The sequence below is a fragment of the Solea solea genome, chromosome 3, assembly GCF_958295425.1.
Source record: "Solea solea chromosome 3, fSolSol10.1, whole genome shotgun sequence".
In the NCBI taxonomy this organism is placed as follows: Eukaryota; Metazoa; Chordata; class Actinopteri; order Pleuronectiformes; family Soleidae; genus Solea; species Solea solea.
Genome location: NC_081136.1, coordinates 20,387,044 through 20,413,159, shown reverse-complemented (window position 1 = coordinate 20,413,159; position 26,116 = coordinate 20,387,044). Strand labels below are relative to the sequence as shown.

At 41.0% G+C, this 26,116-nt stretch overlaps 1 protein-coding gene across 5 annotated transcripts in view; it reads left to right on the top strand.

The window, feature by feature from the left end:
• The first annotated feature begins 1,732 nt into the window (after nucleotides 1-1,732).
• The window catches only part of caprin2 (caprin family member 2), a 30,698-nt gene continuing 6,314 nt past the window's right edge, over nucleotides 1,733-26,116 (top strand). For 2 of the 5 annotated variants that reach the window (XM_058625845.1, XM_058625841.1), the window contains exons 1-16: nucleotides 1,733-1,862; nucleotides 3,574-3,815; nucleotides 5,941-6,003; nucleotides 6,090-6,176; nucleotides 9,561-9,799; nucleotides 11,826-11,908; nucleotides 13,457-13,570; nucleotides 16,612-16,649; nucleotides 16,756-16,983; nucleotides 20,944-20,985; nucleotides 21,067-21,195; nucleotides 21,633-21,714; nucleotides 21,803-21,855; nucleotides 21,948-22,055; nucleotides 22,139-22,240; nucleotides 22,324-22,464. In XM_058625845.1, the coding sequence (XP_058481828.1) occupies nucleotides 3,582-3,815; nucleotides 5,941-6,003; nucleotides 6,090-6,176; nucleotides 9,561-9,799; nucleotides 11,826-11,908; nucleotides 13,457-13,570; nucleotides 16,612-16,649; nucleotides 16,756-16,983; nucleotides 20,944-20,985; nucleotides 21,067-21,195; nucleotides 21,633-21,714; nucleotides 21,803-21,855; nucleotides 21,948-22,055; nucleotides 22,139-22,240; nucleotides 22,324-22,464 (1,743 nt within the window). In that variant the 5' untranslated portion in view covers nucleotides 1,733-1,862; nucleotides 3,574-3,581. Of the gene's footprint in view, nucleotides 1,863-3,568; nucleotides 3,816-5,940; nucleotides 6,004-6,089; nucleotides 6,177-9,560; nucleotides 9,800-11,825; nucleotides 11,909-13,456; nucleotides 13,571-16,611; nucleotides 16,650-16,755; nucleotides 16,984-20,943; nucleotides 20,986-21,066; nucleotides 21,196-21,632; nucleotides 21,715-21,802; nucleotides 21,856-21,947; nucleotides 22,056-22,138; nucleotides 22,241-22,323; nucleotides 22,465-26,116 lie in introns of all 5 variants that reach the window. The other 3 variants (XM_058625843.1, XM_058625846.1, XM_058625842.1) reach the window with 3 other exon arrangements.

Below are 26,116 nucleotides of genomic sequence, written 5' to 3'. Positions count from 1 at the left end.
CAGGAAAATCTTATAATGCAATCCAGAAATACCACATATTACTTGATCTCCAACTTCTGCTCAAGTGGTAAAGTGCTAAATCACACACTAGCATGATGATTCATCATGAAATGAATGAAGGAAGCAAGACCTGTGCAGTGCCTGCCCTTGCTTCAAATCAGCCAATAAGAAGTACTCTGGGGCCCTCTGCTGGGGCCCCAAATGCAAAGACACCGTTGTCCATTTCAATCTGAATGTCTCAGTTGCCCAGATTTCAAAGTGTGTTCTACGTCACTTGCAGCATGACTCAAACGACAGCAACAACAATTATGTGGACCCGCAGAGACAGAGCGACGGCCATTCGATGGTACAGTGTTGTTTTAAACGGTCTCTGAAGATAAAACTCCTAGTGTTGTAGCACTCCGGGTGCCAATAGACATAAGATCACGTGACGGGCGTGACTTAGTAGCAGAATCTCAATGCTGATTGTTTTTCGTGTCATCAATGTATGAGGCAAAGTTTTTTCCAAAGTTCAACATTTTCAGCTTGAGTGAATCATTGTTGGAAATGTGAAAGATAATCAAAGTGCTGTAATGTAACAAAGTACAAACACTTTGTTACTGTACTTAAGTAGAATTTTCACATATCTGTACTTTACTTAGTTATTTATATTTCTGACAACGTTTACTCCACTACATTTCCTAAATAAAAATGTGTACTTTTCCTCCGATACATTTCCCTTAACCCTTTCCCTTAATGCCTGTTTGTTGTCGCTAATTGTTTTTAGCAGCTCCAGCTGTTAGCCGCTCAGCTGTTAGCCGCAGATTTCGGCCCCAAGTGGACTTAAAACACACAAGCGCCTTGTTGTTTACCGTGTCCGACACCGAGGCTCTGGTCTCTGGGTTTCGGTTGTACACTCCGGACAATTGGTTACAGCTATCAGCTGTTTCAGCTCTCAGCTGTCAGCTGAGCGGCCAACTTGTGAGCTAGCGAGCTCGCGTAGATAAACCACAGATTTTGTCTCCAAATAGAATTAAAACACAGTGTGTCTAGAAGCTCCACAGACTCCAAAAGCTTCACAAACTCTAAAAGTTTGAAAAACTTTCAAAAAAAACAAGCACACACAGGGAGGTTGAGAGAGAGAGATTTGCCACCATTCATGACAGAAGGTTAATATTAACATTGTTTGAAGTTGTTCACCTGTAGCCTACCTATTATGCTGTTATTGTTAAGAAGCCACATTAAATGTCATATTCAAAATTGTAATTGCTCACTTTGTTTAAATACATTTACTTCTAATACTTCAGTACATTTTGTATTAGAAAATTACTTTTGATACTTAAGTACAGTAAATTTCATGTATTTTAAGACTTTTACCAGTAATATTCTAAAAGGTGACTTTAACTTCTACCAAAGTCATTTTCTGGTAAGATACTTGTACTCAAGTATCGCTTTCTTTACTACACTTTACTGCAAGTACTTTATACAAGACTGTACAAGTCCAGTTTTAAATGTGTATTAAATATTTAAATAAATATATGTTGTAAACATCACTAACATCTTCTATTTACCGCAGATTTTCATAATTTAGTGTTGAATGATTTTTACATACACAAATCATACGGATAAGGGGAAAGAGAGAGAGGGGGAGAGAGAGAGAGAGAGAGAGAGAGAGAGAGAGAGAGCGAGAGAGAACCGGATGTGGAGGCTCGTCGTCGTTGCAGGTATATAAGGCTATGAGAATTCACCGCCGCGGCCTCTGGAGCTCATCATCCCGGTCAGCGGCAGGGGATCTCGGTCGCTTTGTCTCGGGATATTCGGATGTCCAGCTTGGCTGTCTGTCTCGTGAGAACTTGACACACGAACTTGCCTAGAGGCACGAGGTGGGTCAGCTGTTTGTGTGGCGAATCAACTTTAAAGCACACACGAACAGCCGTGTGGTTTTTGTAATTGGAATTAGAACTTGCGATTCTGTTGTTATTTATACTCACCTGCATGATTATCAACACTTTTATTCTTCATCATCATCATCATCATCACTATCACTCTAGTGTTTGACTGCTCCTCAATTTTAAAGCCCACTCTTTATTATTAATGGTGCTACGCTCAGTCTCACCACATCCCTCGGGGTTATTGTGAGTGATGGTGAAGGATGCATGTGTGTGTGTGTGTGTGTAAAAAGCAGCCTCCTCTTTATGCTCTGCGTGTTTTATGCTGCTGTCGTGATTCATCCACAGTGAGCACGCTGTCAGCGGCCTGTAGAAATGCTATGTCACGGGGTTGGCAGCTGCCCAGTCTGAGCCCAGTTCAACTTCGTCTCTGTTAAGACGTTCAGCAGCAGCAGCAGAGGCGTTTCACGCACTTGCATCTCAGAATTCTTACTTGTTCTCAGAATTATCAGATGAAACTGTTCTCTACTGAGATGGACTTCAGTCAGCTATTTTTATTTTTCATTTCAAAAAAATATTAACATGTGGCCCCAACTTTTTCTATAGGTCCCACAAATGGATAGGGATTGTTTTTAGTGGTTGCCAAATAAATTATGTCTAATTTGTAATAATGGTTAGTGTTAGGGTTCAGGTCTGTAGACGTTTGAACAAACTGAGTAAAGCAAGATAACAGCAGGTGGCAGTAAGAGAAGTCCAGCACCAATTGAAAATAATTGTGCCTAAATTTTAATGGTCACAAAGTTGATTGTGTATGAGACATTTTTTCAGGTGGAATTTTAATGAATTATATGATTCCATATCCCTGATGTGTGCTGTAATGTTCATTCTTCTGCTGCTTTGTATGAGAATGTAGATTGACCAAACTGACTTTTCCTGAGTGGAATAATGCAGACCCTTCTTGCTGAATCTCTTGTTGAATGGTTACACATTCTTGGGGTGGAGGAGATGTCAACTTATTATGTTAAATTATTATTTGTACATGAGACAGTCATTTGCATATTTAATCATGTTCTTCCACTTTAGCATGTTATATATATTTTTTTAAGATTGGACAATGGTGAGAGCAGATTCTTGATGACTTGTTTGTACAGAGACTGGAGTGGTTTTAGCAGAGTGGTTCCAACCTGTGACCACACATAATGAGACAGAATCATAGAATGCTTATAGAGTACATCTTAGCTGCTTCATGTGATGAATTGTATCTAAATCGAAAGTTAATTAAGGTGATTTGTGTACAATCACCTGAATGTAGTTTTTCATTACTCCAGCATGAGCTGTGTATATTTATATCAGGAGTTAGAACTACAAAGGCTACCATGTATTTACAGTAGCCCACAATGCACAACCATGCTTTAATGCAAACAACAAATGCAGAAAATACAGTTGTATTTCATTTGAAACGTGCATAAGAAAGAATTGTTATGTTTGTGCAAATGTGTCCTTGTTATAACTTGTATTGTGTGTTGTAATGATTTGTTGTCTTTTAAAGAGAATATTCAAATTAGCTAATGTTTTTTTGTGCAGTTAGACTAGTCATCGACTACTCTCAATGACTAGTCTGAAATAGTCATTAGTTGCAGCCCTTTTGTGTTTGCAGTATAGCACAGAAACGGCATGGCTCATTGTCTGTCTCCGTCAAGTGCAGAGCTCATCATGGTGCAGCTGTCTCCTTCCCCTACCCTGGATGTCCCTCTCTCACCCGAACACTCACAGGACAGCGGTGAGAGACAGGAAGAGCCAGTGATGGTTGATAACCCCAAGATGGACTCCCCTGGTTGCCTGCAGCTCAGCCTTGACGTCTCCACTGCCTACTATGGCTATGAAACCTACATCGACGATGGCCTCATCTGCCTCAGACACAAAATCCGCAACTTGGAGAAAAAGAAGGTAAGATGTTGATAAAGCGGTTTATTGGAAAAGTGGATGTGGTATTCTGGTTCTCACAGGGGCACTAATGCGGATGTAAAAGTATAGTGAATAGCCACTGCTGGTTACAAAAAGAAGTCAGGCCGTTTCTCAATATCCATACTTGTGCGTACTCCAGTACTTGTGGAAATGTCATCAGCCTCAGTCCAAGTTCTGTTCCAATTCTCAAGTCCGTGAACAGCGAGTACGGTTCTCAAACCCGGAAGTGTTCTCGCTCTGCCCATTTTACCAAGTATGCATCAGGTGGTGACTTGAGTGTACTTGGGAAAGCCATGTATCCCAGAATGCATTTCGGCACAACAGAGCAGCAGATAATACCGTTTTGTGTTCTAACGTCAAATAGGGAGATGATAAGACATCGATTTTACCTCTGTTAGTTGCTGTGAGATCCTTAGTGAAAAGGACTTGTCACTTGTTTGCAATTGTTCTTTTTGCACTGAAAATAATTTGTAATGTTAACTGTAAAAATACCAAAACTGCAAAATAAAACAAGTATGTTTTGTTTGTTTTTCCATAATGTGTAATGTAATTTTCTTTTTTAGAAATTAGATTATAAACCTGGTATCGGGGGAAAAAAAAAAAAAAAAGTATCGCTCAGGAACCGGTATTGGTACCGGTATCGAAAATTTGATACCCAGCCCTACCCAAAGGACAGAAACTATTGTAGTAGTTTGAACAATGGTTATCAATAGCAGGTCTAGGGACACCAAGGGTTTATGAATAGGTCCCAGGGGGTTCCCAGAGACAAAATAAAATGAAATATGAATATAAATTTCTTAAAAATGAAATTAAAAGGGGAACAAGGTCAGTAAAACAAGGGGTATATTGGCATTTATCATATGGGGATACACAGGGCTATTCAATTTCTATTTCTATTCAATTCTTAAATTACATATAAAAGCCCTTTATTTTTTATAACTCAATAGAAATTAATTATTTATTTAACCTTAAAACTGTTTAAGTAATTAATGCATTAACATATGTATATCAAAGCATTTCTCTTCCCCACCTCTTGCCGCTCCTGTGGGGCTTGCACACCACGTGTCAGGCCTTTGCGCTCTTGTGGACAGAATGCAGTTTGTGTCATCAGCTCATTTTTTTGAAATGAAGAACTGAAGCATTTATTTCAGCCAGGTCTAGTATATTACAAAACACTGCCACTGGTCATCTGCATTTCTTTTACCCTGGCAGACAGTGAGTGATACGTTAACACTTTTCAGCACTTGTGTGGTGAACAGCGGCATTTGCCTCTTTACGCCTCTTCTGATTTTATTGAAACCAGGCTTGTTTTCTTGGCTTGTAATGTTTTTGCCAACTCCAGTGAAGAGAAAAAAGTTATCTTTAATGGTGTCCCGCCCTTTCCTGTGTAAGGCTCCACCAAAACCAACACCACACTGTCTCCCAGCCTCTGAACTGGCCTCCGCGTCTCGTCTCTTCCCGGGTCAGGCTTGAACTTGATGCTGAATTTGTCTGGTTTGCTGATGGTGTAATGGATGAAGCTGTATCCTGCCTTTTGTTGGAAAGAGCTGTTCATCCACAGTAATGTTGACACCGACTTTTCAGTGCGTCTTGATGAGTGAGCCTCTTGAGTAGCGGCTGCATATTAAGCAGCCATGTGTTTCCTCTGACATGCAGAAATGAAAATGAATGCAATGTGAGAAACATGCAGCAAAAACCAAATGATGCAGATCGTCTCGTTCAGACCCTCCGGGACGACACAATTATTTCATTAAAACAATCTGTTCATGTTGAATGAGAGGATAAAAGTTATCCTCCTGTAATCTGCAGTTTTTTATGATTATTGTTTTAATTCAGCAGTAGTTATTTTCTGGGTGGAATCAGATTTTGTCCACAAGTGGTAAAGAAGTCATCATGTGACCTTTCTAGACCAAGAAGGTGGTCACTTAATCCAATATGTGTGTCTCAGTGGAAAGCAGTAAAAATGAGGAAAATACAAGTTATATATAAAAGTGCTATGCGCATTTTTTTTTTTTTTTTTTTTTTTTTTTTTTTTTAACCAAATATTTAAAATTCTGCTGTAAATTTGATGTATAGCTAGCTCATGTGACTTTTGCTTCCACTGCAGCTGAAACTGAAAGATTATAAGAAGAGGCTGAACCAGGGTCAGGCACTAAACAAAGATCAGATGGTAAGACCAGGCTGTGGAGTGGAAACTATATGATTTCACAAATTTTGCATGCAACAACTGCATTTTCTAATGTTTCTGTTTGCCAGGCTGCCGTGGAAAAGTATGAAGAGGTGTTGCATAATCTGGTGTTTGCGAGGGACCTACACAAAACCCTGGACAACTTGACTCAGAGTGTGAGTGTTTGATTAAATTGATTATTTTGGCATCCGTGTCCTGACTTGAGTCAGAATATATTCATTGCTTCTGTTAAAAAATAAATTCTTTCTCCCATCAAAAAAATCCCAAAACGTGGTTATTGCCGTATTGTGTTTGGAGGATGGCCAAACCATCTGTAAACATTTCCTTGCTGACAAAAATGATAAAGTGTGTAATTTTTCTGTTGTGAAGCTGAGATCTGAGGGACACCATGGGGGAAATTCTTACTTTTTTGTGTAAGATGTATAAACAATATTGGCCCAAGTTTAAACTGGTTAGTTAAAGGTCAAGGTCTCTGTGAACTTGGATTCATCACTTCTGTGAACAGGGGATTTTTGCTAATTTGGTGCAAATTTTCACTTTAACTTTGATACTTCAGGCTTGAAGTGTGGTTGAATGAGGTACTGTCACAATGTTGGTGCTGACTGCAGCCTTAGACACATATTAATCAAAGGAAACAAAGGAAAATATTGCATTTCTAAAGTTTTCATCTTGTACAGGTGTACTAGCATGTCAGAAAGAACGATTCCGCCCATATGCTCATTGTAGCCAAGAATAAGTGATGGGCGTGGGACTCTTTGCTCCATCGTTTGACAGCTGTAAAAGGCATGATCCCACAGGCATTGCTCAGGAGATTAACGCATTTATTATCAAACCATTTTACTGCAATCACTCCTTCATCTGACCTGTAATCTCAGTCTCCATGTCCCCTCTTCATCAGGTCTTTGTCAGCCATCAAGGGAGCTCCACCAGTGTGGTTTGGTCTTAATGTGGCGATGCACTTGCACATGTTAGCGGAGGCTGTTTATGGATTTGCATAGTGTTTTCACCATTTTGGCTCCTAGAAGTCGCGTCGGCTCCTGTTCACTGAGGGCAAAGTTGAAGAACGTGGATACCCCTTGATACAGCAACAAATCGTGGATTATGCCAGATGAACTCGCTTGGCAAAACAATTGAAAGCCCCACTTGTCTGGCTTGTTGGCGACATATTGGCAGAGCGTGCCAGCTCTAGTGCCTTTTATAGGCTACCATGACTTCATCCACACTGTGCTTGTAAGTGGATGGAATCAGGAGATGCCGCTCACGAAGCATCTCAAACAGGGGCGCCTTTTTTTTGTAAAATCTGTCTGGACTCTCATTGCACTGCTGATAATCATTGAAATGAATAAACAGCTGGAATCTCTTCCTTGGCATAATATCAGCTATCACAATTTTTTCTTAATTGGATCCCCCAACTCCTGAGAATAGTACACATTTGTATGATGAGCAATGTGTTTTCATGTCATCAGTGGAGAGCATTTTGAAGAACTAGTGTGTGTGTGTGTGTACAGCGTCAAATTTTGAATCTGGAATTCCTCAATGTCTTCATGCTTCCAGATTTGTCTTGTGCTTTTTATTTGGGCCTGAGGAGGAACTTTGATCAGGAGTGTCCTCCTGCTCTTTTTTAGGTCTCAACGTATGCTCAATGTTGATGAAAATGTAGCTCACAATGGGGACTTAAGAAAAAGCAGTTTCAACTACTTAACAAAAGGCTTGCATATTAAAATCTAAAATATAAGAATACGTTTGCTGCTATTATCCGATGTATTCAGCTTTTCCTCCTTGAAACTGAAATGGTGCGACCTGTAGCAGACAAGAAAACTTTCACTGTTCATGGTTCAGTGTTCTTAAAGTTTCTCAACTATTCACACAAGGTGAGATGCAATTAAGCAAATGTATTGGGACTAGAAAACCTAGTCTTCAATCTTTCTTGTAGTGAGAGAGCAGAGCTTGATTGGTTCAATTCCTTGCTTCAGGATTGACTTTAGGACAGTTTTTCAGACCGTTGGATACACCTTTAAGGGAGGTCCTGTTAGTAAATACTCCCAGCTTCATCCATTGGCTTATTTGAATATCCTACCAGAAAAATATTAGCCTCAATATCCCTCAGTCAAATACTGTTGATGAAAAAGTTCAATATAGTGAGTTTCGATATTCAAGTTGAAATCACGAAGAAGCTGCTTCAGACAACAGCATAAACTTTTGAATTTGGGTTGTTTAAGAGGAAATTCCCGCTAGGAGTAAATTAACATACTGAGTTTTGTTGGCTATTCAAGGGCTTTTGTTATTTTGTCAGCTGTATGTCGAAGAGGAACCACATAGCTACTTATGCAGCCACTCCTGCATAGAAAGTAGGCTAGTTACTGTTACTGTTCTAGAAGCTGTGTTTTCATCATTGAATGACGATGGACCAGGAAAGACGCATTGCAGAAGAACTAAATCATGGTTCTGAAGAAGTACTGCCAAAGATTTGCGCTGCAACAAAGACGGATGCTTCCTACATTCAAAATTCTGATTTCAGTTAGACATCGTAAAAATGCCCCTTGGGAGATTTGTTCCTGGTTATCTCATGGTTTGGCACATTTATCTAGTGCTTTATACTCACTATGGTAAAAAAACTCCCCGCTGATGATCCACCCTCCCTTCCCCCCTCCTTGCCATGTGCATTTGTTATCAACAGAGTCGGTGAACAGAAGCTTTGGAGCTATGTCCATACTGTTCAACATCAATTTAAATTTTTTTCTTTCAATTCTTGCCATTTTGGAAAAAAGGCTGTCTGATATTTACTTGTGTGGCTCTGCGCTCGGTCAGACAGTCGTTTCCAATCTTAGAGCAACAAGACATTTAACAATTGCAATGACTCAGAAGCTGTTAAATTGGCGTAAACATCCTGCATAGATCTCGTTTTAATTTTGTTGTCAAAAAGTCTTTAAGACTCATTTTCTTTGCAGCATACAGAGTTGTTGCTGGTGCCGGAGTAGTGATCACTTTAAAGCCAATAGGAGCACCTGCTCTGCTGAACTTCCCTGTGATTGGGTAAAGTCTCTTTATGCCTCAGATGTAGTAGTCTCTCTTAGATTGCTTAAATTTACATTATTCAAAATTTAATATGGAATTATTAAATGCATCCTGCCCATGGTATCCTGAGGCAACAATAATCATTCCAATTTAGGTGAATGATGGAATAGACCAACCCTTCTTGAATGTTTTGTTTTTTTGTTTGTTTTTTTCAAGTGAACAAGCACCAGCACATACTGAAAGAGTCAATAAACCCAAGCTCACTGATTTCCAGTGATTTCCAGCCTAAAATTGTAACTGCATCATACCAACCATGATTTTTATACTTAGAAACACTGGTTTTATTTCATTTCAAGGCTGTATGAAGACAAACCTGCATCATACCAACCATGATTTTTATACTTAGAAACACTGGTTTTATTTCATTTCAAGGCTGTATGAAGACAAACCTGCAGTTTTCTCAAACACACTTGTCATTGAATACATCAATTTGTGAACCTCGTATTTTCATTCTGCTCCTGCAGCTGTTGAGAGCCCAGAAGAAGGCGTTGAAGAAGGAACAGGTGGAGAAGGCAGAGGTGGAGAAGAGACGTCTAAGCACAGTGCTTCAGGTACAGCATCTTCTCCACAGCCTGCAGCACGAGCATATCAGGAGAGACCTGCTGGCTGGACACAACCAGGCGCCCCACATCCCTGCCAAGCAGCTGCACAGCCTGAGTCAGCTCGCCACCCTGGTAGAGGTCAAGAGGGACAACCAATTCACGTGAGTGTAATTAAACTAGAGTAAAGCCCGTCGTGCTCCGTCATGCTAGGTCATGGGACAGCAGCACGCGCAACGTGCCGCTCAATGTGAGTCATATACACGGAAGCTGTTCGGACGTATTTTACTCTTGCTATGCCAACTAGTGTGTCGGGTACTTGCAATCTGCAGGGTAAATGTTACGAGAGGTGGTGGTAACACCACAAAATACAAAGGCAACATTGTGGATGAGAAAAGAACCAGACTCGCACAGAGAGCAGAAACGCTTGTTTTCATGAGGAAGAACCTGCAATTGATCATTCTGTTTTAACAGATGACTGAGTAGAATGAGACTGCACTTAAAGTTTACAAATATTTCTTTACAAAAAGTTGGATTTCTGTTTGTTTGTGCTTGACTTAGTTAAGCTACTTGTTTGTTCTCAGTTCCAGCTGAGATGTCTGTCTGAAAAAAGTTCACAGAATGTACTGTGTTGATTGTGGGGAAAAATAAAACAAAGAAAAGATCACACGCAATCATGGAGACTACAGTGCAAATATCTGACATCTTAGGGTCACAGCTGATGTGACCACCTCTGCACAGCACGCACTCATTATACAGGTCACCAAAGTGAACCCAAGTGTCCACTAACCTGACAATATAAATAAATCAATATATACCTTACTGTCCCATGGGGAATTTGTCTTGGACTCATACTGTGCATATTAATGCCCTCATAATACACACACACACACACACACACACACACACTGTCAATCGAAACCTTCCAGTTGAAAGATGACCCGTGCTACCACTGAGCTATCATCAGTTAGAGGTGACCACAAAAAATTGTCCGTTTGTTGCACTGTGTGCTCTCACAATTACATTTTACACTGTACCTTCAATTCCACTCTTATCTTTAAAGACAGTGGGTAATACTTAGAAACTACTGGCGTTTTTCTATTTTGCAGTTGTAGCACTACTTTGCTCTACTGGACTTGATTGGTATTAGGCACGTTGTTTTCCATTACTTCATTGTACCTCAACATTGGAGGTCGCCACAGCACCCGTTTTCGTTTGTTTGTTTGTTTGTTTGTTTTTTTGTCAGATTTTCAAGAACTTTCAAGGGCCTTGAAAATGTTTTTGTCACAGAGTTAATCAGTCTGAGACGAGGTGTGAAAAAGGTTTAGGTCACCTGTAAGACGGGAGACTGAGTCTAGTGTGTGGGTGTTGGACTTCACTGTTGATCCTTTTTGGAAGAGAACCAACGGCATTGTCGGTGGCTGATAGTTGGTGTTTTACTCCACCTTCTGTCAAATGATGGTTTCTCCAGGTTAACATGGACGGCTTCCATCACTCTTTCAAACCATCAGTCTTTCCTGGCCAGAATGTGAACATTCTCATCCTCAAGAGTGTCCATTGTCTTTCAGATGTAGGTGGACAGCTGAGTCCTGGCTCTTCTGTGCCGTGACATTTGTTTATGCATTGGCTGTTTGGTTTCACCAAAGGAGAGGTCAGAACTATCCTCACTACATTGCACTGCATAAACCGCATTGCTCTGTTTGTGTCTGGGGATTTTCTCCTTAGGATGAACCACTTTCTGTCTTAAAGTGGTGCAGGGTTTGAAATGTACCGGGATGTGGTGTTTGAAGATACTCCTGAGTTTCTCAGACTTCAGCAATATATGGAATAACAATGGTCTGTCTATTGCTGTCGTCTTTTTTGTCGGGTGTTCGATGAACAATGTGCATTGTTCAACTTAATGACTCTCTAGACCAGTATCAGCTTCAGAGGTTAAATACTGTTTTTTTCCCACCAGCTAGTCAGAAGTGAAGAAGCCTCTTGTATGAGAAGTAATGATTGAAGAAGACTTTAACCTGGATGACTGGGAACCACAACTGACAATGTACAACAATTTGTTCCTTATAGAAAACACTGTTAGTCAAAAAATAAAATATCTCCTTCAGATTTCTGACTGCCACCTAAAGCTTCCCTAGAACCTGTGGAGAACTGAGCTTCTTGGCTGATTGTTGACCTCTTCACTGTTTGTAGTGTGGTGGAGCAGATTGAGCAGGCAGCTCTGGTGTTCCTGGACCTGCTGGAGGGGAAAGACAAACCAGTGGCTGGATCCACCTGTAAGTATTCTGTATAAAACTGTCAAGACATGCCTGGTCACTGAATATGTATTAAATTTGGAAAAACTTGTCCCCACAAGACAAATCAAGAATTGGAAGAGCTGTAAAGACCAGGGTTCACACGGGTCCTTGAAATCCTTGAAAGCTTGTGAACTTGATGAAGCAATTCAAGGGCTTTGAAAGAAAAGTAGACATGGGTCATTTAAGTGCTTGAATTAAAACCATGTAAAATATGTTGTAATAAACACAGCATGTGTGTTTTGTTTTCAATTGGCAATATAACCTCCTACAACCACATTACAAAAAACCCAGTTATTTAAATTGTCTTATTCAAAGGTACAAGTGAGCTTTCCTATTGTATTTAATAACACATGCTACATGTAATCGAAGTCATTTTTATTATATACACATATGTTGGTTTTATTTAATCCATTTAAATGTCCATTTAATCTTTTTACTGTACTAATGTGAAATTGCCAACACTATTGTGTAACTTTTAACGTTTCTGAATTGAGAGTCCTCATTGACCAGGATATAAAATTGATTCAAAATGCAGTGGTCAATTCAGAGGATGTGTGCAGATGGAGCGTTTCATGTTTTGGACCAAGCCTGTATAATGTTGTCGAGACGTAAATGTGTTTACATTAGGGCTGGGTCCAAAAAATTGATTAAAATCGATCTTCTATTTAATAAAATTATAATCAATTCATAAAACCGATCGATCTTTTAATACAAACCTTTTACTGCGGCATGAAGGCTTTACTCAATCTTACAAGGCTATTTTCAGACTTTACCCAGCAACAACGAATTTGATTCGCAAGCATTTGAGTGAAATAGCTATCCCAAACCTCTATGCCAGTGTGAGCTACATCACTTTTATTTATGCGCTTTGCACTTTGTTAATGTGCAGAGTTTGCAAGAAATCTGCTTTTAGCTTTTTGAAAGAACAGTTTTGAGAAAAATCTTTTTCCATGTGAAATAGTTGCAGTTGATGGCTGCTGATGACAGCTTGCTGGGAAATATTGGAATTCTAGGGTGTTTATTACATACTGTAAATGTATGTGCTGGTTAATATGTAATTTATTTATATTTGCAGAAGTCTGACAACTATCCCTGAGAAAGATCATACATTTATTACATTTGTATTTTGTGGCATTTATGATTGCAATTGACCTTGGTACTAAATGTAGCACTTGAATCTTGCACAGTCATGTTAAATAAAAAGTTAATGTAACTGCTTTGGATTCTGTTAACATAAACACAAATATTCTCCATATGCCAGCTGTGAGGAATCTTTGTATAATTAACAGTTTTACAGAATTAATTTTTTTATAGAATTAATACTAAGAGTGGTAGTATAGTAGTAACTGAAATATTCCTAATCAAATCGGATCTGAATCGAATTGAGACCTTGTGAATCAGTGGCAATACCCAGCCCTAGTTTACATTACAGGCAAGCAGGTGGTAATGATTAAATAAATCTTTGTGGACAGACTTAATTAACTGAACTTAACATTAAAACTGTCTTTCTTTGTAATTCTATTGCAGTTAAGTTGTTAAAAGAGGAGCTCACCAGGCTGTTGAACTGCAAGTACTTCAGTTGTCTTCCACCTCCACCCAACAAGACTCCAGAGCTGTTACTTGACTCAGGCAGCCACAGCAGTAAGAACATCACATAGAAATGTCAGCAGGACAGTCAAATGTTGTAATTGAATACATACATTTACAACCTGCAAAACTATAGACAATGTAAATGAAGCACTCAATATGGTGGTACTGAGGAAAGATCTTCAAGGATTCAAGGGTTTTTATTTGTCACATAAAAACCCTCCGCCTGATAGGGAGGTGTATCAGGCACGTCCAGCTGGGAGGAGGCCTCGAGGTAGACCTAGGACAAGGTGGAGAGATTACATCTCCACTCTGGCCTGGGAACGCCTCGGGATCCCTCAGTCGGAGCTGGTCAATGCGGCTCAGGAAAGGGAAGTTTGGGGTCCCTTGCTAAAACTGCTGCCCCCGCGACCCGGCCCCGGATAAGTGGAGGATGATGATGATGTATATGTTACACAGTAACACACAGTGAAATGCACTCAGTTGCTCAGAGACTGAACCTAGGAGAGCCAGCTCTGTCTTGAACTGTCCTCAACTTCACAGAGGAAGTTGATAAGGTTCTTGGCTTCATCATGGACAACAACTCTCTTTCTCTTAAATATCGATTTGGTGATCGCCGTCCTTCTTTATGCAATACGATGCTTGGTACGCCAGGACAAATATCAATATTTTAATTGACATATCAGGGCACTCCCTGCCAGTTTCACTCACTGGGCATTGCTACTTGATGTCTCCTCATGGAGGAACTTGGGCTTAAGTTACCTGGCAGAAGAGAGGGTAAACAGTGGCAGAGAAAGCTACATTAAGAGATGCCCCATCCATGTTCCAGAAACAGCCCTCCTCAAAATTGTGAACGACCTCTTCCTCCGACTCTGGACATCTCGACATCCTCATCCTCCTTCACCTCACTGCTGCTTTCAACACCTTCAAGCACTTCATTCTTCTTTTCCATCTGGAATCCTTCCTCAACGTCACCAGCTCTGCTCTCACCTGGTGAGGATCATATCTCTCCAACAGACAACGGTTCATCCACATCCAATCCAATCCGCATTCATTACTTCAGAAAATCGGCATCTTCTACAGTTCACCAGCAAAGCTCCTCAATAAACCTCAACATGTCCCGAACTCTGAATGTCTACTCATTCACTTCCACTCCAGAGATCGCATCACCCCTGTCCTCCAGAAGCTGCACTGGTTCCCATCCCATAACACATCCAGTTTAAAGTCGTCCTCTTCACCTCCAAAAGCCCTCCATAAGCACGCCCACTCTTACCTCACAGAAGTCCTCCACTCTTACACTCCATAAAGTCATGTAAACTCCACTATCCTAGTGTTTGTCTGTTTGCATTATAAGGTTTTTTTTTCCCGTTAGGGAGCCTTAAAATGTCCCTTTTCACCTCAAAATTTCGAAAACTCTGCTTCAAGGGAGGGGGTTCCACACCGCTGGATATGAGGGCTGTCAATTTTCCTCTATAATCCCATTCGAATTCCATTCCTTATTTTTAATATTCAAATTAATTCTATTTTTTAATTAAAATTTGAATACATTTAAACTTAATATGTGGCTGTTATACGTTCTGTCCACTGGGCCATGCATGGGAAACTGGCGGACTGCAGGTGCTTCGCAATGGCGTTAATATAATTAGCCGCGCTGTCCGTGGTGATGGAGAGCAATGACATACGTTTTACTCTCCCGAGTGTGTCACAGATGCATCTGGCAACGTTTTCGGCCGTGTGGCTGGTTTGATATGCCTCCATGGCAACTCTCACTGATGGTTGTGCGGCTAAGAGCTGTGTACCTTGGCTCAAACTCTTTGAAGTCTGGGTCTGAAGTCCATTTGTCTTTGCAAATAAAGCGTACCACTTTGTCCATAACAGCAATACCACTATTTTTCCTTTCGATCCAATACCAGGTGATACCAAGGCTAGTATCCCGATACGATACTTTTAAATGTCCTACTTTTGTATATGAAAATGATGACTTTTACAATGAAAACTTTTTTTGATGAAAAAGGAAGTCTTTATGGTAAGTATAACTCGCATACCACCAAAAATAGACTAAATAGCTACAGTTTTACTTGAAATGTGCCATTTAAGTAATAGAGTTTAATTATTATACAATTCGAACTTAAGTGATACTGAATTGTGTTAAAATGATGGCAGGAATGTGAGTTAAATTAACACATACATATTCTGCTGGGAGGAAACATTTTTATCTAACTAAATAAATAAAATATTATGTTTTAATGCAAAATTGACAGAAACATTCTGGTATTTTATGTAAATGTTTCTTATCTACGTCTATATACCTGTGATGGTGGGCACTGCGATGTATTTTTACTATACCTGGATATTGCCTGTCTCTCTGTAAGGACAGAGGTCTGCCTCTTTCGGGCCGCAGGTGCGGGGGCTTTTCCCGAGGAAACAAGGAACAAGGAAAAGTAGTTTCATATCCGACACAAATATTGACCACATGTTTCACGTTTTACTTCTATAAAATTGATTAGAGAGTCTGTGTCATAAAAGTATTAATATTTATTGTAAAAGTGGACTTGGAATCAATATTTTGATGTGAAGATCGATTCGAAAAAACACCCCCCCAAATCGGAAGTATCAATATTCGCAGATCGATACGCACATCCCTATTGTAAACCCTGCAATGTGGAGGGAGGCAAAAAATACGTGTGCGATTGTTGCGATTCAGAAAACTTTGTTGTTATGCCAGGGTCATACGTGAGCAAAGCATTTTGTTTTTCACATGGAAAGAGGCAGAGGAAAGAGGGCCAGGCGTCCGTCGCCATGTTTTAACATGTGTATTAAAAAACAAATACACATTCAAATAGTAATTACAGCATTCGATTATCATTGATTTTATTTTAATATTCTAATTATATTCGACTCCAGAAAGTCGTTCCAACAGCCATATTCGATACTGAACAAAATGAACAAGTAAAATTCATCCACTTCAACGCTTTTTAACATTCCACATTTAGCACCAAAAAAAACCCAAATGGGACAATCACCATACTTTTCAGCCATTGTTTTAAACTGTACCTTTCAGAAACTGAATCTTCAATATTTCTTTTTCTCGTCAGATATGGTAAAGTCAAAACCGAATGAAGTTTCTAAGGAGGTAAGTCCAGATGGTTTTTTCAGTTTATTTTTCAAAGGTCTATATGGGTTAACTGTAAAGCAAGTCAATGCTTCAGAATCCACTGATACTGTTGGTGATATGTCAGTTTTTCAACAGACTCTACCAGACTGACATGGAGTCACCTCCTTCCCAGAACTGGAGGGAGGACTTTCAGGCCACGAGGGAGCAAGAGCCTCCTGACTGCTGGGACATGGAGGTCCCAGACGAGCCCAAATCGCCACATAGTGCACTTCACAAACCATGGCGAGGGGCTGCAGCTTTTATCCCCAAAGTCCCAGTCAACGCCAGGAAACCGATTGCTGACTGTAAACAGGTGAGATACCCTTTAGCCTCCTGAGTACTTATGGAACTTATCCATTATACAGTTCTAGCACTGCTCAGCTCTACTATACTTGGTTTGGTATCAGGCATGTTTTTCTAGTACATCCTCATCATGGGAGGGGTCGGCACAGCACGCCTGTGCAAAACTGCTGTGAGGTTGTTTTATACATGACCCAAACTAGTGATGGGCAAAGCAGTTCGTATCGGCATACTGAATCAAATTACTGAAGTAAATCAGTTCACCGACTTGTTCAGTACTTAATGCATGACCAGAGCACAGACGCCGTCACAGAAATATGGCTGAATGGGTTGTGATTCGGCTCACGATTGCTGGATTTCAGTGCTGCTGCGAAATATACCAGAATCCTGAATGTTATATATTGAGATTTTGGAAACTTCCTTGCTAAATGTTGGAGATTTACAGGTTTTCTTTTTATTTATTTATTTATTTATTCATTTATTTTGTCTTTTTAACTGATCTACAGTTCGGCATTTTTCAGTTTGATTCTTGTGTCAGACGTTCATGACTCTTCCAGTGACAACACTCTGCCAATCAGTGGCACATTTTAGTATCGGCTCAGCACGCTTGGAACCTCACCGGATCAGGTACCAGGTACTATCCTGAATGGAAAAGCAAAAATGGGTAGAGCGTTTTAGGGGGTCGACTAGGGGTGCAAAGGATCAAAAAACTCACGGATCTGATCGTTTCACAGATCAGAGTCACAGATCGGATAATTTTTCGGATCAGCAAAAAAAGTCTGGCACAGTCTTTTCGCTGAAGTGGGTGCGTTGTTTAATAGCTTCATTCATCAATCTATGGTTTCTGTTTAACAGGCTGTTATTTGGGACTTATCACACGAAGTATGTATCGATGTGCAGTCCAGTCATTTTATCACAGTGTAGGAAGTCCTCATACTCATTGATAACTTGCAGTAAATTTTTAGTTCTACTCCCACGTAACCCAGATGAGCCCACATTGTAAAGGGAAATACACTGAGCCTGTAGAGGCTGAGTATAATTTGTTAACGTTTGCAGTTCACAAGTATTATTTTGCTACAGGAAGTGCTGCCCCCAGCACTTCCTGTAGTGTATTACAGCAATGGAAGTGGTTCCTGAGATACGGTATTTTAAATAAACAAATTGTCGACATTAAAATTTAGCTGTTGATTATGACTAATTGTTACACCCCAGTGCCATTAGAGTTTGTCTTAAATACACAGTATTTTAGACCTTAGATACATACAAGCAATTCTTTACTTTTTTACTTTTTTTTTTTTTTTTTATTAAATTAAAGTGCTCATCCACAAAAACAAAGCTGATGCTTCAACAGTCTAGCAACCTCCCTCTTAGGCTTGCATTCTCTGTTGCTCACAGTGGCCGTGCCCCACCAGAGGGCGCTGCTGTGCAGGGGAGGATTATAAGCTTTTATGTTTTCCTGTGTCAAAAATGTTGTGAGAGCACAAGTTAATAATAAATTCAACGTTGTCCCAAATGAAATGTCCGTAGTTTTCATTTGATGAACGCAATTTCCACTGTAGACACATCGTGTAGTTGTATGTGAATAGTTGGTTGTGCCGGATGCTGCGCGTCCTCTGTTTCCGGTGGGTGGGGCCCGGCCGAGATATCCTCCCAGCGCCTGCAGTGTTGTGTATTGCTGAATTGCTGCGCGTGCATGCATGTGTACAGCGCACGCTTCAGTTTCAGCTGTGGGGCCAGAAGTTCAGGGACCCAGAGTGCTTCTCATTGGTTGATTTAAAGCAAGGGGGCGGCACTGGTTTGTGCACATGAAGGACCGCAGAGCGTCATTCTTCTTCAAGAAGTGAGCGGTCAGTCTAATTTATTTTTATTCTAACTTGTAATTGATAATGTAGTTTACATATCGTTTGAATTGTAGTGGAATTTCTGTAATGCGTGTGGGTGTGTGTGGTGGCTTTGCATATGAGGTGTGCGCCGCTCATGCCACGAGTCCTGCATTGTTGTTATAGTTGTCACGTTGTTTCGATCTTGAGTATTTGATATTTTGAACACTGCCATTTGGTGGTGCTATTGATATGATAATATATGTCATCAGATTGGCATTGTTTGTGTGATGGCATTATTCAGCTACAATCTTGTGTCAAAGGTGCTGTGGTCCCCTCTCTCACTTGCTACTGTTTTTGTTGTGAGGGCATGAGAGTAATATGTGGTATTTCTGTATTGCATTATAAGATTTTCCTTCATGGCCCCACCAGAATTTACAGACCAAAATCGCCACTGGTTGCTCATCTTTGTTATCGCCGTCTTCCTCTACTCAGTGTTTGGTCTGTGTTATGATAACTTTTATTTTCTTTCATTAGTCACCCTAGCTTTCGTCGTTCTGTATCTGTAATTGTACGCATTGTAATGTATACTTATTTGAATAAAGCTTTTGTACACTACGGTTATGATGTATTTCTATAGCAGTTTTACACTGCCACATACAGTCCTGGCATATGTACTGCATATGGCATTGGGGGTTTCATGTGGATGAAGACATTTTTTGAAACTTTTTCAAAACAACAAAAAAGGTGATTTTGTTCTGTGTACGTGTGGATAGGGCCTGAAGTTTGAAACTAGCGTTAATTAGCCATGTTATCTGTAGCAGCGCCTATAGTCGGGATGTGGGCTTTACCAATGAACGGGTCTGCAAGATGCGTAGCGTGACATCATACACGTGCCACGACATTGAACGTGACACAATGGAAGGACACCCTGCCTGCTTGGTTTGTGGCTGTTAGTCTCAAGACATCTTTGCATGAGAATAGACTGAGCGTTGAAAATGAAGAGGGACAAAAAGAAGAGGAAAGTCTCTGCCAATCAGCTGACAGTCTGGGTGGAGCCGGTATAGTTCCATCCTGACCTTAATCGACCATTTTACTTTTGTACCCCAAAGTAAAGGAAATGCAAATAGGAACGGATCTTTATTGTCATTATGCAACCGAAATTACAGATGGAGTCAGGCGGAGGGTTGAGGAGAGCTGCTATGACAATGGACCAACCTGACCAAATGTGTCTAACACTCATACATGTTTTGATGGTGGGAGGAAACTGGAGAGCCCTGAGGAAACCCACAGACACGGGGAGAACATGCAAACTCCACACGGAAAAGTCCCAGACTGGGAATCGATCCCACTGTACTGTACCTAACTGAACAGTTACACTTGATGCAAACATGGCTGTAGTCCACAATTGCATCATTGTGAAACTTTCTTCACCCTCTTGTCTGATCAGCACGAGGCTCGTTGTCCCAGTCTCCCTCCTTTTTTCTTTTTTTTTTTAAATATAAAAACATCAGGTTTCACTTTGTCACCTTTCTCTCTCCACCACTTGGAACGCGATGTGAGGATTGTCTCAATGAGGAGCTGCAGTGGGGATTTTCCAAAGCTGGAACTGGTGTCGGATTCACTCCTAGACCCACTCTCCTTAACTGAACTTTCAGCCCAATTCAGGCATTCTATAAAATCAGGCATTGGGTGGGAGTTTAGTTACCCATTTAAAAAAGGAATAAAAAAAAAGGTTTGTCTTGCAGAAGGAAATGGCTGTCTGTAATGGAATTGTGTATTTTTTGTGTATGTGTAGGAGAGAGTGTACACTCTGTTGTGAAAATTCTTGTTATTCACTGTGAGAGTAGGTAGTCAGGTGAGTTGGTGACAGTCGAGTATGTCCAGGTCATTTGGCAGAATTAAATGATAGGTCATTTTAATTACATTATGGGGGTTTATATTAAACAACTCTATTAAGGCAGTGAAGATGATTTCAACAAATAAGGATCAGAATCAATCAGACCTGAACTCTATAGCCATGTAAAAAATAGATATTTACAAATGTTTGTGGACACTTTGTTGATGCCTGAACTGATGTGGTATGCTGTTATTTTTTCATAGCCATTTCATACTAAGTTGTTCAGTGATTAATTGATGGTGGTTATCCACAGAGAAAAGAGGGGAAAGCCAAAGGAGAGCAAAATGCCAAAATGGTGAGTGCAAACCCATTGATTTAAAGTTTACACTCATTTCTACAGTAAACTGTTCAGTTTATTTGTTTTTTTTTTGAACAGGCAGTTCACATGGACCTGTCCGTGGGGGTTTTTAACTCTCCTTCTGCCCTACCCAAAGACCCCATCCTGAGAAAGCAGCACCTGGAGGATCTCATGACGAAGATCCATGGTTCCTTTAGTTTCATGCAGGTGGAATGTTGTTGTTTGCAAACAAAGATTTAATTAATTTTTTGGCAGATGTTTCTTTGTTGCCCTCTGAGAATACAAAATTGATTTTCAAGAAAATAAAATTAGCCTAATTTGAATGAGAAAAATTATCACATTTTAAGAAGAATTATCATTGTTTTAAGATATTACAGTTTACTTTTAGCCTTTATTGCCACTATCAAGTTAAAACATTGCTTTGCATGAAATCCCAAAGCAATGTTTTGCTTGCCAACCCCATTGTCCTACCCCATTGGCAGATTATTTTCATAAAACAGGAAAATTGATAAATGTAAAAATATCTGGCTTATTTCTATGATGGAGCTCTTTCTGTAGTGTACGGGATGAAACTAAATGGAATATTTACTCTGCCCTGCCAGTAATGACTGTTGGATATTTTAAAATGAGCCTTTCCTATTTAGGACTCACTTCTTGATGGTGAGACCTCCCCCACTAATGCAATTGGACTGAAGAGACAGCTTTCTGGATCTTGCTCTCCTCTGGGTAGCATGCATTATTTTAATGTTTAGAGTTGTGATATATAGCATTTTAATGTACTTTCTTAAACTGCTATCTTTTTTTTCCTCCCAAGCAGTGGGGGCAGACTTGAGAAGTCCAGTAAAGGCCCTGCCCACAACCATGCATGTAAGCATTTTTTTTCTCGATTTGTGAATCATTTGTGACTGAAATGTTGTTAATTTAGACTTGTCATACCTTTATCTTCCTCCCCTACTTAGTCTACCCCACTCCCTGCCAGGGTCAAGGAGCGCAAATCAAGCTTGACCACTGGAGATCAGTGCCTGGAGACATGCACCCTGGAGCTTTCCACAAATGATCTACCTCATGTAAGCTGCACAATGGTTTAAATGCAATATACTGTACGTATAATGCCACAGTTGAGATGCTATTGAATGTGTCTTCTCTGCAGGAATCACCACAGTTTACTGACACAAAGGCATTTCCCTCACCACCACTGTATTGCACTGAGTCAACAATCTCTTTAGGCCTGGAGGAGAAGAGCCGCCCTCCAGTAAGCAAGTATTCTTAACCATGTTAAAGTACAATACAAAAACTATTTTAGTAATCACTTTAACCTTTCTGTGTATTGTACAGACACCATTAGCTGAGTCGGGGAAGCAGTCCCCATGTAATGGTGTAGGATCTTGTGCCACAACCTCTTCTCAGGGACAGACTTTCTCTACTCCCCCTACCCGGAGATCACTCACCTCTGCACAATTTCAGAACATCCATTCAGTAAGTGGTAGGCCTGGATTATGCTTAAAGTCTGCATGTACGCAGAGGTCCTCTATGGTCTGTGTACGCACTGCTGTAAGACCTTGGGTGAAAAGGTCCGGAATATACATAAATTCATTAAAATTGTATATGTATAGTGCCAAATCACAACATACATTATTTCAAGGCACTTTATAATGTTGTAAAGGTTTTGCCTTTATGTAGAGAGCAGAGAAACCCAACAATTCACTCAATGAGCAAGCACTAGGTGTCGGTGGAGAGAAAAAAACTCCCCTTTAACAGGAGAAGAAATCCGACTCAAAGATGTGTGGCTAGAAAATATTTTTTGACGGTCAATGTGGCCGTTATACAGTATTCTTAAACAGACACACGTAACAAGAAACGCCTGCGTGCACACACGCACAGAAGCACTATGTGAGTGCAGAGCAGCACACACACAACACAGAAACGAGCTGTGGATGTTCAGTGCAGCGGACTGTGTGGAACAATCCTCTTTATTTTATAACCAGGCATATTCTAGTGATATCTACTGTCTTTTCAGACTGACTTTCGTTACTTTTTATTGATAGTAGTTGGTAAAACTGTAAATCTCTAAACAAAAGATAATGGATGGCAGCTCAAGAGAGAGCTGGGAATGTGACATCATATTCTATCTACACTGAAACGCGAGGCTGGCGTTTTAAAATGTTCCCACTTTCAAAAAATACCGTGCGGACAGAACAGCAAAAACAGTATGCATATTCACCTAAACTGTGTGGACAGCCCCTTAAAGAGTAACTAAACCCCTAAACCACAGGTTTAAAAGGTTATCTAGTAATATTATTCACTGATCCAGGTGTGTAAAGTATTTGAATGATGTTAGTTGTGTTTAAAAATGGGTGTATGTACTGCCTTATCTGGCTAAACACCTCCCATTACATATGAATTTTCGTATTAGCTGGCTCATGTTGTCGGCACTAACCGTCCTCCTCTAGCCACACCCCCAGAATCACAGCAGCGTGGGTAGGTGGATGCAAAAGTCGATAACATAACGCAAAAAAAATGAATCAGTACTATTGATTTTCTGTGAAACTTCCTTCCATTCATTCGACTTCTGGTGTGAGAGGACGCTGGCGTGTATGTCGCCGCTTCTCACATTGTGGCTACTGTTGTGTGGTGCATTGGCTGTGCACTGACCTGTTTGCTGATACAGAGGGGCTGTTTTGTTTGATCTGCTCCTACGGTCAGGCACGCCCCTGGCTCTTCTGAGGGGCACCATTGCCTTCACGACGTTGAGTGATCCAGACCACGTGGATTCTTGTGACTTTGGGGAAGTTTTGGCTGTTTTCCCCCAATGGTAGCGTTCGCCACTGACTGCTACTGTTCTTTTTGGATGATGGGGAGGATCTAGTACACCTCCGGAACTTAACGGACTTAACGCTGAGTTCATGTTGTTATTAGATCTCTTCAACTCCTCTGACGGCCCAGTTACATTCACCGGGGTTCCCGACGCTAGTTTACTTATTCTGGTTCACCCATTCCCTCCGTCCTGTCGGTGCGTCACCTGAGTTCTGTGTCTTCATCACAACAAACACCATGTGCGGACTAGATGGCTCTGCCCATTGTGCCGTGTTGACACTTCCTCTCCTATCAAAGCCTCACCTATGGATAATACTCACACATTCATGCTGCTTAATGGTACGCTCTCTCAATAACAAACCTCTACTTATTCATGAAATCATTTTGGAGCACAGGATTGACATCCTCTGTTTGACAGAGACTTGGCAGAAAGAGCTCAACTTTTTTGCATTTAATCTAGCCACTCCCCCAGGCTATCTTTACCTGCAGAAGCTGTTATCCACCGTGCCAACATCCAGATTAAAGGGGTCTCCATGCCTATTACCACCATATTTGATAGTGTGGTGTTCTTACTGGCTGGCAGTTCTCAGCTTCACACAGTCCTCGTATACTGCCCACCCAAAGCTCCTGGCTCGTTTTTGTCTGAACTATCTGAGTTCCTTACACCTGTCTGTGCTATGTCCACATCCATACTCTTGCTGGGGGACTTTAACATTCATGTTGACTCCAGCAGCTGCAAATTTGCCTCCAAGTTTCTGTCACTGCTGGATTGCTTCAACTTTTTGCAGCATGTACAGGGTCCCACCCAAGGGTCACATACTAGATCTGGTTTGCTCAACTGGCTCCCCTCTCACCAACTTTCAGTGCATGGACCTAGCTGTTTCCGACCATCATGCAAACACCTTTAATGTTCCTGCTCACGTACCTAGGCAGTGCCCCCAGGCGAACCATTACTTTGAGGAATATCAAGGCTGTCAGTGCACCAGCATTGTCCAGTCTGATTGCCGACCGCTTGGATTCCTCCATTTCCACGCTTTACTGGACTCTCTTGCCCCTCTGAAAGTCCTGACTGTTTATTTCACTCGTCCTGCACCTCGGTTCACCACTGAACTTCGTTCCATGAAGAGAGGCTTTACAGAAAAACTGGCCTCACTGTCCACTGGCTGGCTTTCAAAGACTGTGTCAGCTCCTACAAGGATGCTCTCTCCCTGGCTAGGACTGATTACTACTCGACTGTTGTCAGGTCCCAGCAAAACCACCCCAGGGCATTATTCTCCACCATCACCAGACTGCTTTCCCCCCGTACTGCCCCCCACCCCCCGCTGACTCTGACCTGACCCTGACTTGCTTCCAGGACTTTTTTCAGGCTAAGGTTGAGTCATCTCCCTCTACCTCCTCTCCTGGGTGTCTCTGTCCCAGGATGTTACTGCCCCTGTCTCTTCTCCTTCCCTTTCCTCCCTAAATCCAGTTGACACCACCTATATTGCTGAGTAGGTCACCAAGGCTAAGGCCTCCACATGCTCTCTTGACCCTATGCCCCCACGGCTTTAGTCAAAGCATTCCTTCCCTCCGTCTGCTGCCACATTCGAGACATGGTTAATTCATCTCTCCAACTCGGTACTGTACCCATCAGCCTGAAAACTGCCTCTGTTACCCGCATCCTGAAAAGAGCAGGTTTGGACCCTGCCGACCTCAATAACTACTGGCCAATTTACAACCTCCCATTTCTCAGCAAGATCCTCGAAAGAGTAGTTGCTGCCCAGCTCCATCATCACATGTCCACCAATGAGCTCTATGAAACATTCCAATCTGCCTACAGGACCCACCATAGCATTGAAATTGCCCTGGTTAGGATCACAAATGATCTTTGGTTACATTAACATCCTGGGCTTGCTGGATCTCACTGCAGCCTTTGACACTGTTTCCCACTCCATTCTGCTGAAACGCCTTTCCACTTACCTTGGACTCAACGGGACTGCCTTGTCACTCTGCTGTTAGGGTTCTCACTCGGACAAAACCTTGGTAACACATCACCCCCACACTGAAACAACTGCACTGGCTCCTTGTCAAGTTCCAGATCACCTTCAAGCTTCTCCTCCTTTGCTACAAGTATCTCCATTCACTTGCTCCACATTATCTCTCCGACCTCCTCCATGTGCACCGTCCCTCCCGGAACCTGCGGTCTTGCTGACCTAGGTCTCCTCTCCATTATTATAATTATTATTATTATTATTATTATTATTATTATTATAATATATATATTATAATATATATATATATAATAATAATAATAATAATGAACAAATATGATAAA